Source organism: Leptonychotes weddellii, chromosome 12 (genome assembly GCF_054177405.1).
Source record: "Leptonychotes weddellii isolate Sample4059 chromosome 12, ASM5417740v2, whole genome shotgun sequence".
Taxonomy (NCBI): Eukaryota; Metazoa; Chordata; class Mammalia; order Carnivora; family Phocidae; genus Leptonychotes; species Leptonychotes weddellii.
Window position 1 is genome coordinate 3,427,769 of NC_138380.1, and position 12,734 is coordinate 3,440,502.

At 46.4% G+C, this 12,734-nt stretch overlaps 1 protein-coding gene and 1 pseudogene across 1 annotated transcript in view; one reads left to right on the forward strand and one right to left on the reverse strand.

Annotated features, from left to right (window-relative positions):
- The window catches only part of DPP6 (dipeptidyl peptidase like 6), a 545,484-nt gene extending 533,028 nt beyond the window's left edge, over nucleotides 1–12,456 (reverse strand). Inside the window, exon 1 of the mRNA XM_081800883.1 lies at nucleotides 11,827–12,456. Coding sequence (XP_081657009.1) covers nucleotides 11,827–12,066 — 240 coding nt within the window. The 5' untranslated portion in view covers nucleotides 12,067–12,456. The remainder of the gene's footprint in view (nucleotides 1–11,826) is intronic.
- Nucleotides 2,313–3,163, forward strand: LOC102743176 (rRNA-processing protein FCF1 homolog pseudogene; annotated as a pseudogene).
- Nucleotides 12,457–12,734: the final 278 nt, after the last annotated feature.

A 12,734-nucleotide genomic window follows, 5' to 3' on the forward strand; every position in this document is an offset into this window, starting at 1 on the left:
TAGGAACCTTGGCTTTTATCCCGAGAGAAGTGAGAAGCCCTTGCAGGCTTCCCAGCACAGAGTGGCCAGTGGCTGTCACATGGGGCAGGGGATGCTGAGAGCAGCCGTCCTAGCGAGGTCAGCGCACACGGTAACGGGCTTGGCTTGCTGACCGTGAACTGGGTGGGCAAGAGGAAGCAGATCTCGGATGATGATGGGGAAACCTTCCCTGGGAGTCCATTAAAGTAGGAAAATGGTGCCTGTAAGAGGAAGTGGTTGACCCTGAGGGGAGGGCCAGAAATGACGGCTCAAGGTCCCCTCCTGCTTCAGAGACACTGCATTCAACCCCAGGTGCAGTAAAAGGCTTTAAGAGTAGGACTGCTTTCTCCTCAGCTGTGGTGAAATAAAGGAACAGAGGTGACATGGCCAGAAAGAGCATGGGGAGGCAGGCGCGGGAACACTGGGATTCTGCTCAGGTGCTCTCCTTGTACCTGCAGAAACAAAGGCTCTGCTGATTCATATGATCCCGCGGAGCCACAGGACAGCAAGGAGGAAGCACAGCGGTGACTGAGTGTTCAGTAAGGCCAGCCGCACAAGGAAGCCAAACGGCCCTGCTCATCACCGCCAGTTCCCGTTTCCATAGAAACGGCACCCCTGTCTCCCAGGGCATCCCCCTCTCCCCTTAATAGATAACCAGTCATTTGGGGGCTGAATTTGAGAAGAACTAAAAACCTAGAAAAAAGGAAGAGAAATCCATGACACGTTTCCACACACAAAACGGAGAGTAACTGGTCATCAGCAGGATGCTGACTGGGGAGAAAGCGTATGAGGCGAAAGCTAGATGTTTTTGCTGACATTTCCTATTATTCAGATACGAGACCCTTCAGTTCCCTCAGTGCAAATAACCTCGTCCTGAATCCACGAAGATGGAAGAGCACAGCATACATGGAGGACAGACTCAGGGACTGAGACTGCTCTCCACACCGGGAACCTTCAAAGCCTCCCTGTGCGAGCTGCTACTTCTCTGACTTGAAGGGTTTCCCACCAAAGGCCCAGAGCCTCGACTCGGAGGCTCACCCTTAGCAACATCCTGCAAGCCAACGCTGGCTTCCGCCATGGCTATCTAGAGACCTACCTAAGCACCCTTCCTACTGCCCCGTCCCTCCACCCCCGACCCCCACACACCACCAGCATGGGCCCCTGTCTTTCAGGGAACTGGTCCCACTTGCCCCCCAAATAAAGTAAGTGGCAGAACGGGTAAGACTCATGCCTTCCAACACCTGTTGTCCTCCAATTCAGTGTCTTTGAGGACTAAACATTGTAGTGAGAGACGCGAAGGCAGAGTGAAACTTCCTGACAAGTTCAGCGAGTGTCGGACCTGCCCGAGCTGACGGTGGAATCGAGGCCCAGACATAATGATGGGTAAGCCATCCGCGTTAACGTTCATCCCGCTGTACTCGTCAGCTCCAGCTAGGTTATGCTGTAGTAACATCATCTCTGTGGTTTACACACCAAAGTTTGTATCATTCCCACTGAACAGCTGCTACTGAAATACTGCTTGTTTCCGTGGCAGAAAGAAGGCGAGGGCACAGCGACTCCGACGCTGGCCCTTAAGGGTTCCACTTGCAAGTGCCGCATGCTCTGCCACCCCCGTTTCCTCAGCCCAAGTAAAGCACAGCCACACCGCACTCAGGGCGCAGAGGAGCACAATCCCCCCGGGGGGGCCTCAAGACCCGGAAATATCGCAGAGCTGCCCCGATGACCCCGACGCTCACCCACGGGAGAAGCCAGGCCTCTTCCAACACCCAGCTTGAGGAAATCTAACCCAACCTGACTTCTCTGCTCCATTCCTCCACTCCCACCCAGTGGCGTCTCCTAGCCATCCTTCCACCAAACCATTATCCTCATGTAAGCTTTAGGTGAGCCCCTGCTCCTGATGGGCTGTCATTGTTGGAGGCATGCACTGGAGTGGGAGGGAAGGCAAGTGTGGAGCTGCTAACGGGGGCACTCACTTGGGATTCAGCAGTTCACACTCCCTCATGCTTGGCCACGGAGAGCAACATTTGCAAATGGGAAAAGATAGGATGAGCATGATAAAGAGGATGTAAGAGCTCACCTGGGGAAGTAGCTAGGTATTCTATACTGTAGCCTAAGTGTCCTAGAAAACTACAGCAATCCCCCCCCATGAAGATTCCTGAGAGGACCTGTAAAGGTGGGCAGAGAGGAAAGTCATCTTTGAGGCATGAGCAGAAGGAGAAGGAAGACGGGACCACATGGCTCTGTCAACTGCAGAAATGTGAGGGCAGCTCTATCTTCTCTCAGAAGCTATGGCGATGACGATCGGTGAGCAGAAGCTCCAGGTAAGCACAGATCAGGAAATGCATCTCCAGAAGAAACAAGAGTGTGGCGTGAACACAGGAAAGCAAGAAAGTATGCAACCGTGAAGTGAATGCTTAGTCTCCGAGATCAGACGCTTAGAGAGAAGGTTAGATTAAACCCAAAATTGAGGGCGCCTGGGTGGCTCAGTTGGTTAAGTGACTGCCTTCAGCTCAGGTCATGATCCTGGAGTCCCTGGATCGAGTCCCGCATCGGGCTCCCTGCTCTGCAGGGAGTCTGCTTCTCCCTCTGACCCTCCCCCCTCTCATGCTCTCTCTCAAATAAATAAATAAAATCTTTATAAAAAAAAAAAAACCAAAATAGAAAGATAACAATCAAGGAAAGAAAAATCCCTCAACATCCTTCCTGCTTATTCTTGCAATATAACACACCACCGGGCCCACCTCACCATATCCTGGCTGATACCAACTTTATCAACTTTTCCATTAAAGCCAAACCTCACTTAGTACAGTCAATGACAGACCATCTGACTGCCAACTGTATCCCTTGTATCACTGATGGTGTAATGGCTGAAATTGAGAAATTGGTGCAAATGGATTGGGTGGCTCTAAGGATTGCCAAGGATCCAAGATTTGAGCAATTACTGTGCACACACAAAAGAACCCATACAGATGACTGCTTAGGACAGAGAGTAACTCAGCACAAGTGTTACCTTGTGGTCAGGTTACCTTGACCAGGACCTTAAATGAAGATCTGGAAGATCCCTGGAGTTCCCGTCATGTACCTTTCTAAACATGGATACAACATTGAGCTGATGTCAGATGATTATGCGGCCCCTTGGTTCTAATTCTTAAAAGTTAAGAGTTCCTCTGCTTTTACCAACTTTTTCTGTTGCCAGTTCATATACCATCTGCTTCAGCATGAATTATTCCATCCACTTGCTCTGTTATGAGACGAGTATGGCTAAGTACACTCACTCACTCTTTTTAAGATGTTATTTATTTATTTGTCAAAGGGGGAGCCGGGCACAAGCAGGGGGAGCTGCAGGCAGAGGGAGAAGCAAGCTCCCTGCTGAGCAAGGAGTCCGATGAAGAACTCGATCCCAGGACTCTGGGATCATGACCTGAGCTGAAGGCAGACGCCCAACCGAAGAGAGCCACCCAGGCGTCCCTAAATACACTCACTCTTTGATGTTGTTTTGAAATTTATATTTTGTTGCATCTTTTTATAAATCAGATGATTGCTCACATAAAAAAAATTGGAAAGAAATGTATTTCTAGTAATTGGAGCCATTCACACTGGGGTGGGCTCTGTTGTGGGGCCGTGAACAACCTGCAACTCTAAAAGGTCTTACAAAAAGATAACTTCATCTCTCAAAACTTTTATAAAGGTTTCTCATTTTTCTTGTTTTTATTTTTTTAATGGGATTTTGCATGAGGCATATGAAAGGTCTGAATAAAGTTTAGAAAGTTGAATGTACTGGGGAAAATGATTAGGGAGACTGGACGCTGGTGTTTTCCCTCCTTTAATTTCTGCTGTGCCCCCTCCTCTCCTTATAGGATGCCCCTTATTTGTGGTTCTTCCCACCCACTGCTCACTTACTCGCCCCCTCCCCCACTGGCTGATGCCATCTTAAATACACCAGGGATACAATGTATAAAGTATGGTGGATACACACAATTATATAAACATGTCACGGCCCACACCACAAAGATCCCGTTGCTCCATGAAAGCTGCTGGATGAATTCTAGCAGTTCTGTCTTCAAAATAAATCTTCCCAAACAGTAAACAGCAGGAAATAGAAAAAATTAATTGGTCTTCTCAGCTCCAAATTGGGGAAGATGCCTATATGCCCTATTCCACTTTTTTTTTAACATAAGCACGTTAAGATTGACCCAAAATTATCCAAGGTACGAGTTGATATCAAATGAAATCGGAGTGCTATAGGACGTTTACACATTGAAGTTTACACATAGGAAGTTTACACATTATTACAACAACTGTGATGCCCCAGGAAATCCTTAAGTTCCTCCCGAATTAAAAAAAAAAAAAAAAAAGTGTGTGAGAGTGTGTGTTTCCCTACTATGAGGCATATTGCTGGGATGATCTTAATGCCTTCAAGCCGTTTATCTACATATGCAGGGTGAGTGAAAGGAAGTTTGTCATTTTTCAAGTTCAGCCCTGTGTTGGGCCCTGAGAATGTTGCATTTGTAGCTACAGGAGCCTCCCTTCCTCCAGGCAACCTTACGAGTTCTGATCACTGCCATCCGTCCCCAGCACCTGCTGCTTGCTTCACCGCCACCCAAGAGGCTCCAACTCCGGGAAGCAGGGTTTTCACCCCATCTGCACCTTACAGGCCTTACTGGCTTCCAGGCTTCCTGTAAAGTTACATCTGTATCTATTTCTTTCTCACTCGTGGGGCAAAATTGAACATATCCAGTGCTCCAAATAGATCTGGTTGCTGCTGGAAGAGCAGCAAGAAAGACACAGAGGGAAAAAATAAAACTATTGGGGAAACCAAGTCAGGGCAAAATCTTACACTACGGTGGCCAAATGGTTTTTCCCTGTGGCAATTAGCACATCCATTTGGAACCAAATTAATTTAGACTGTTAGATTTCATAATGTTCATACTTTTTAAACTCAGTGATATAATTAAGTTAATTCCTCCACTCAATTATGGTACCGCAGAGTATACTGAGAAGAACACAGGGGAGAATGGGAGGCTGAGTTTCTCTGAGGTCCAGAGAACACAAATGATTTGCCAAATACTATTCACATAGTTACTTGTAGTCTTCTCATTTGTAAAATTAGAGGTTATCAAATTTTAAAATGTTCTATTTCAGATAATTTCACAATGCTAGATCATTCTAAAGATAAATGTCCCAAAAGTCATTAACCAGAAAGGCTGAGTGGTTTTCGCTCCCCCCACCTTTTTTTTTTTTTGACTTGTACATAAAATCAAACACACATGCTTAAAATGAAAGCAAATCATACCATGGCACATGGGCAGTCAGTGCCCTTAACACTAAATTTATTAAGCAGAATTTAATTTTGAGAGGATTACTGTACATATTATTTTTATAGGCAATGCTCTATGAAAGGGATCAATATTGTATATTGCAGAGAGGCATTCCGCATTCAGTTGATAAATGCATTGTTATCATCAGAGTAATTAAAAGGAACAGGGTTATATAGAATCAGCATGTACATCTTACTCAGCAACTCCTGCCAGTTGCTTGCAAAAATTAAACTCATTAATCATTCTGACTCTACAGAAGAAAAAGCTTTAGGTAAAAAATTAAAAAGCTCTATTTTATGGAGAAAAAATGTCCAAAGCCGACATCTAGAGAAATTCCTGTCTACACAGTGACATTAGAATATTAATCTCATGTAGGAAAATGAGTTGATTCCATTGTCAAAAATATAAATTAATATTATGTTATTCTAATGCTTCAGACTTCCTTCAATCTACAGGTAACTTATACAAGTAAATTATTTAAAAGTGTGTGCTGGGGTGCCTGGTTGGCTCAGTTGTTAAGCGTCTGCCTTCAGCTCAGGTCATGATCTAAGGGTCCTGGGATCGAGCCCCACATCAGGCTCCCTGCTCAGCGGGAAGCCTGCTTCTCCCTCTCCCACTCCCCCTGCTTGTGTTCCCTCTCCCACTGTGTCTCTCTCTGTCAAATAAATAAATAAAATCTTTAAAAAATAAAATAAAATAAAAGTGTGTGCTGGCAGCACTAAAAAAAAAAAATTAAAAAAGAAGAAAGCATGCCATATAAAGTAGGCTTCCGTGCCCACCTCAAAATGTCTTACTGCTACACAGGACTCAAATCCACGGTAAAGGGATAAAGCTCACTTTCCACAAACAACTTGGGCTTTAAGCAAACACATACTTTTGTGACTGGCTCTAGAGACCAAAGGCTTATTAACACACTGATATTTGTTTGCTTCATTCACAGTTGACAACTGACTCATGCAATTGAAAAGTAATTAGGTTTACCCTTATTAGTTTTTCAAGCCAACAGATTAGCTCTTTGTCAGTTAGGGTTTTCCTCCTTAGACAAGGTAACTCTGAAGACAGAATGAGGTGTATCTAGTGGTGCCTTAAAAAATACAAGCTGTGATGCGGAGGTAAGGTATTTTCGATGCTATATTCGGCTTCACCCATCATTCAGCTAGCACTGACTTTGCTTATGTTACTAGTTTTACTTCTTCAATCTAGACAATTTCCTACTTATGAGTACATTCTCTGTGTTGAGACAGTAAGCAAAATCTTATATAATCTTGTTATAGATGTATTATAATTTCAGCAAATTCTTTATAGATACAGAATTATATTTTCAAAACTTCAGGGATTATTCGCTTTACCAAAACACCTACAGAGAGACTATTTTATGTGGTAAACCATTCCTATGCATTTAAAATATGCTCTGAAGCGCAAAAACTAAACTTTTCAGGAGAACAAGTACTGTCTCCAGCAGGGTGCTAGGATATAGTTTTATATGGCATTAAACTCAAAAGGGGACCTCAAAGTTTATCTAGTGAAATACTTAATGTAACAAAAAAGAAATAAAAATATTGAGCAAATGTCATTTGTATATAATTACATACATTGTATGTCATGCTAGGAGATGGAAGGATGGCGATCCTACCACTACAAATAAAGAGGTTAGGAGGAAAGGTTTCTAGAATATGCAGACATAAATAGAGGGGGAATGTTAGGGGTATATTCCATGTATCTATCTTGTCACCATCACAAAAACAATCTAGTGTCTAGTTGCTTGACATGTGGAATAAAAGCTTGGAAGAGAGATCAAGATGGTGCTCACCAAGGTCCTTTCAATTCTACAATTCTGTAAAACAGAAAAGCACAATATCTTCAAAAGAAATGCTAGGGAATGTATATTAGAAAAGAAAGCTACTTAGTCATCTTCTAATACAGACACTGTAGGGTATACTTGGCTCCCTTTACCTTCATTCTAATTTATGGGAGATCTAATTTATCTTTAGAAAGTATGAAAGGTAAAAAATAGAATAGTGGAAACCAAACTATGGGAATGTAGGTTCTCCCACGATCTCACATTAAGGGTATGAGAAAATGAAAGAGATAGAATATGTAGGATTCTATAATGTAGAAGATAATGAAAGACAACTTTAGAAAGAAAGAGGTAGGGCATGAATTCCAGCAGCACTGTGAAAAACATGTGATGCAAACGTTGGAAGTGCAGGGTGGTGGTTGGTTCCCAAGAGCAGAAGCTGTAACAACAAGGACTAAAGAGGCACCACACAGGGCATTACATCAAGTTACTTAGAGAATACCGATGACATTTTGTGGGCAGTTTCTGCAGTGAGAACAGTAAGAACCTAAGTCTGCCACCGAGCTAGACAAGGAAAAGAGGACTGTCGATGGCTTGTTAGTGGAATCCATTGTAGACAACTTGATTGAGAAGTTGAATTGTAATAGAAGAGAGAAAAACAGGACTGTAGCCGGAGTTGGCAAAACAGACCAGATCACTTCATTTCCCTTTGTAGGCAGAGAAGAAGGGAGAACTGGTGGAGAAAGATTAAGGGATAATATTATTAGTACTGGCAACAACATATTCACTGAAACTGAATGAATTTCAGTGCTCAGCATGTAATAGCACTCACTTTGTAGGCACTATCATTCTGAGGAGTGAAATGGGAATTGTACCTGTCTCCTCAAGTTAAAGCTCCAAACGACCCTGTGATATCTGTAGGTGAGGACACTAAGCATTGTCAAATCAGTCATGAGAATAATGGGATCAAGTAGACAGTTGAAAGTTTTAGCATTTTTCTCGTATGTTAGGGAAATAATGCGAAATTCAATATTTAAAAAATGAAAATTGGAGAAGAAAGTAATAAGGTAAACAAACCTATCTGTGGAGCCAAGCTACTTAAAACATTAAAGTTGATAAATACCAAGAAGAAATTCACAGGACATTGACATTATACCAATGAAAAACCAAGGTGAAGGGAAAGATGGTCTGGTTGCTGAAGAACAACCATCACGCCAAAGATGCAGGGTGATGAAATTGGCCCTGTCAGGCTGACAGACATCATAAGCAGGGGCTTGTTGCTCAGGGCCTGATTCAGCCAATTTGCTGATTTAAAATCCTGTTGTCATCGGATTTGTATTGTTAGGAAATCATGTGTCACCAAAAATGAGGAATACAGGAACATACTAATGTAACCTCAACAAGATTACTGCCCAAGGCCTCTAAAGACCTTTAAAAAATAGAACAGAACCACTCAAGCAGAGAAGGCACAAAGTCCAGTATTTTAAAATCAGTCACAGCTAATTCCTATTGGAAATTACTAAATTCCATTAAAAGTCACTTCTAGCAACATTTCCTTTAAGAGTCAACTTATTTTTAAACCTACAAAATGAATTTTAATCAAAATAGCTATTGATTCCTCAGAGGGGTTGTCCAAGTAATTGACTTTATATTTAAATAAATTTAAGATTGATGAGGAAACTTCAATAGAAAAGATATTCTAGCTTTATCTCTATTTCAGAGCTAAACTTCACGTCTTAGAACTGACCCAACCAAAGCAGGCTTTTCTGGGGCTCTGGGAAGGGGGGACAGGAATTCCCTTACATGTGTAGTTTGTAGAGATGGGCAATGCAATACTAGTCATTTCCCCCTTTTTGGATGGAAGGAGGCACAAAGCCCACTGGATTTTAAAGGCATGCTGTTTATCACTGTCTCGGTGACCAAGGCATGAAAGCTGTTTCTGTACCATGGAACAGCTTTCCCTTACTGACAAGCCATAGAAGGGCAGTGAAGCCTCCAGCCCCAGGGTGTTTCAGAACCTCCGACAGCTCTCATCCTAGCAATGCCGCGCTCCCAAAAGACAGAGGGGCTCCGCGGCAGAGAATGCTTCAGCACGTCGGACAGTTCCCCGCCCCAGCAATGGGGCCCTCCCAAACTGCTGATAGCAGTGTTTTAAAAGGTCGCGCCAACAGGCAAAGAATAATGTGCAATGCATTCCTAATTAGCTGCACATCTTCTGGTTTACATTTGGGTAGCAAAATGATGGCTCTAAATTCTCTAATCTTGACAAGAGCTGGTATAAGAAAAGCAGTTTTTACATCTACTATCTTTTTAAACGGGTATCTTAAACAAAAGGCAGTTATTGTTCCTGAAGGAAAAGTGATTTAATATGTACATCTATCCTTTGTAAATTTTTAGACATAACTTTTCCAGTTCTGAAAAGCCATTTCTGAGAAAAGCACACAAACAAAGTTTTCAAGAAGTTGATGCCACATTAAGCTCTGTCATTGATTTGATCAGACATTTTAAATACGTATATATGTATGTATTTCATAAGGACAATATGTGCATGTACACTATGTTTATACCCACACCTACATAATAACACACACACACGCACACTCTTCTGTATTTTTCAGGAAAAAACACTGATGTCAGGGCTTCCTGAATTTAAGTTAGATACACTTAAGTCAGAGCCACATCAGAAATCATTTGCAAATGTCAGATCCCTAATTTGTTCCTCATTTCAACCCTTTGCTTATCTGAGAAACAGTTCTAGGCATATATCAAACCGAAAAGAAGGAACTGGAACTATATGCTCCAAACTAAGATGGAAGGGGGAAAAAGGAGAGAGATGGGTGGAGATCATCTGAAATGAAATTCAGAACCTGTTGCCTTTCCTTTCTCCTAGCGACACCTAGAGCCTGTGATAGGGAAACTGCATTGTTCTCCAAGCATAACACAATTCCACAGTTTAAAGTCAGACTTAAGGCAAAAAGTGCCTAATTTCTGTCTGCATTGCAGTTCAATTGTCTTCCCCAAGATTCTCAATAGTTTAATCCCCCAGAATTTTTCACCAACCCCAATAAAACCCCTCCTCAAAGACTTCTAGTTCCTTGAACCAGATGTCTGAAGAATCCATCCATTTCCCTTAGGACCTGACCCACTGAAGTGAGGGACAGCTCTCTGCTCGCTATCTATGTAACCAGGGGAGCCTGGAAAGGATCCAAAAGAAAATAAGAAAATGTCATGCAAGATCTGATACAAGCTGTGGGGTGCGTGTGTGTGTGTGTGTGTGTGTACACACACAAACTGCACTTCCCACAAACTTTCATCATCCCTGTCTTCACATCTTCCATTCATAAAACAAAAACGACCAGCAACAACAACAAAACCTCAGATTTTTCAGAATTGTCCCTGTGAAAGCTCTCAACACCCGCCCCCCAACCTCGCACTATTAAAGAAAACCCAAATGGTGAAGCAGTGTGACCCAAGGCAATGAGCACAACTGTCTGCTCAGTGCAGGGACATGTACTGCCCTGGGTATGTCAGGGTGGGCTATCTGAGGCTTGTATGAGGACCTGTGCCCAGGTGCCCCCAGACAGGAAACTGCTCAAAGGTACACGCAGGGGGTTCCACAAGCCAACACACCCTGCATATCTCTACGGGCTCTACAGCAGCCAGGACAGCTCTGTCTGCCAATCCGAGAGCTTGTCTGGGATTTTTCTCTTTTCCCCAGGAAGAGAACATCTCAGCAGGCAGTTGCCTCTCTCTGTGGTCCTCCCTGGCCCTTGGAATAGCTGGAAGGGATCAACAGAGGTGGCTGGATTCATCCATCTAAGCTGCCCGCTAGTGTCCTGAGTCATCAGTTACTAAGGTGATATGCAAATCCAACCTTTGAACCAGGCTTCCAGCCCGAAGAAGAGTAGAAAACATGCTCCCTAAGAAGTTTTCTCCTAAAGCAGGTCTAAGGTAGAGCTGCTAGTCCAAGGCTAAGCATGGGAGACAGGCAGAACCTGACTCCCATCAGCAAAAATTGTGCTGGGCCCTTGGACAGGACGCTGGGCCTCAGATGCTAGTGTTTCGTGTCCCCCCCCCCCAAAAGGAAATCACCACCAACACTATCAGCACTGGAGGAGAAAGTGTCCTGGAGAGGTGAGAAGTAGAGGCCATTTGAGCAAAGGTACAGCGTGGGGGAGGTTGAGAAGGGCACAATGCATAGATTCCATTGACAGGTGGGAAGCCTGGGATTTTTCTTCCCCGGTCTCAAAGCAGGGGGAAAAAAAAAGGATGAAGGAATGAAGGAAGGGAGGGAAGGAAGGGAGGGGGGGGGAAGGAAGGAAGGAAGGAAGGAAGGAAGGAAGGAAGGAAGGAAAATCAAGTTGTAAGCACAGACTGAATTCTCGCCTTAGGAAGCATAACAACCTACAGTAACCACAGACATTCACACACCCAGTGACACCCCCCAGCCATCCCACATCCCAGCAGCACAACCCCACAGACGCTGCTCTCTCAAGCACCAACTCCTGGCCGCCGCCGCTGCAGACCGAGACCCGCTCTGGGACGGCGGTGACCGAGATCGGCGCTGAGGAGCGAATCTGCTCCGGGGAGGCAGGAGAGGAGGGGAGCGGAGGCAGGAGGGCGACCCCGACCCTGGGAGATGCGGAGATGCGGAGCGGACGCGCCTCCCCCCACCCACCAAGATGCTCTTACGTCCTCGTCGTCACCATCGCTCCGCGCCTGGTACTGGAACCGGGGCCGGCCACCCGCGCCGCTGCCGCCTCCGCCGCGCTCCCGGGGCGCCGCCGCGGCCGCCGGGGCTCCGAGGGGCTTGGGCCCCGCGCCGTCCTCCTCCGGCCCCTGGCCGCCCAGGAGGTGGCTGGCCTCGGGGGGCGCCGGGAAGGAGCGCGAGGTGTTGATCTTGCCCGTGAACCTCTGGTACAGCGAAGCCATCGGTGCCCGCGCCCTCGCTGGCTGCCTCGGGGGCGTTCTGTGCTTTGCCTGCCCCTCTCGGGCTCCCGCTCCCCACCCCCTCCGCGGGGAGAGGGAAGAAGCAGCAGAAGAAAGGGAAGCCGGCGGCTGCCGCTCCTCCCGCGCGCCACTCTCAAGTCGCCGCCGGGCGACTGCCTGGCTCGGCTCCTCCGTCCCCTCCCCCGGCGGCTCGGCGGAGCCGGGGGTCTGGGGGTGTGAGCTCTGCCTCGCTTCTTTCCGCTTTTCTCAACTCCTCGCCACGGCCACGGACGGCCTAATCAAAGGCACTGGAGAAAGGAAACCCCCCCCAAAAAATAAAGGGAGGGAAAATGCCTAGGCCCCAGAATTGGCACCACCTAGAGACCGGCGAACAGCCAAGCGCGGATCTCAGCGCTCCCCCCACCCCGGCCCCTCGCGCGGCTCCTCCTCCCCCTCCCCAGCGGCCCCTCGGCGCGCCCCGGTAATGGCGCCGGGGTGGCAGGGGGCTGGCGGCGCGGGGGGGCCGCGCGGGGCGGGGGCGAGCGGGGGGCCGCGGGGGCGGGCCGGGGGCTGGGCGGGGGCGTGCGCGCCGCGGGGCTCGGGGCGCTCGGAGCCCGGGGGGAGGTCACACCCCTCGCTGCGCGGGAAGAGAGCGCGGAAAAGGCGGAAAC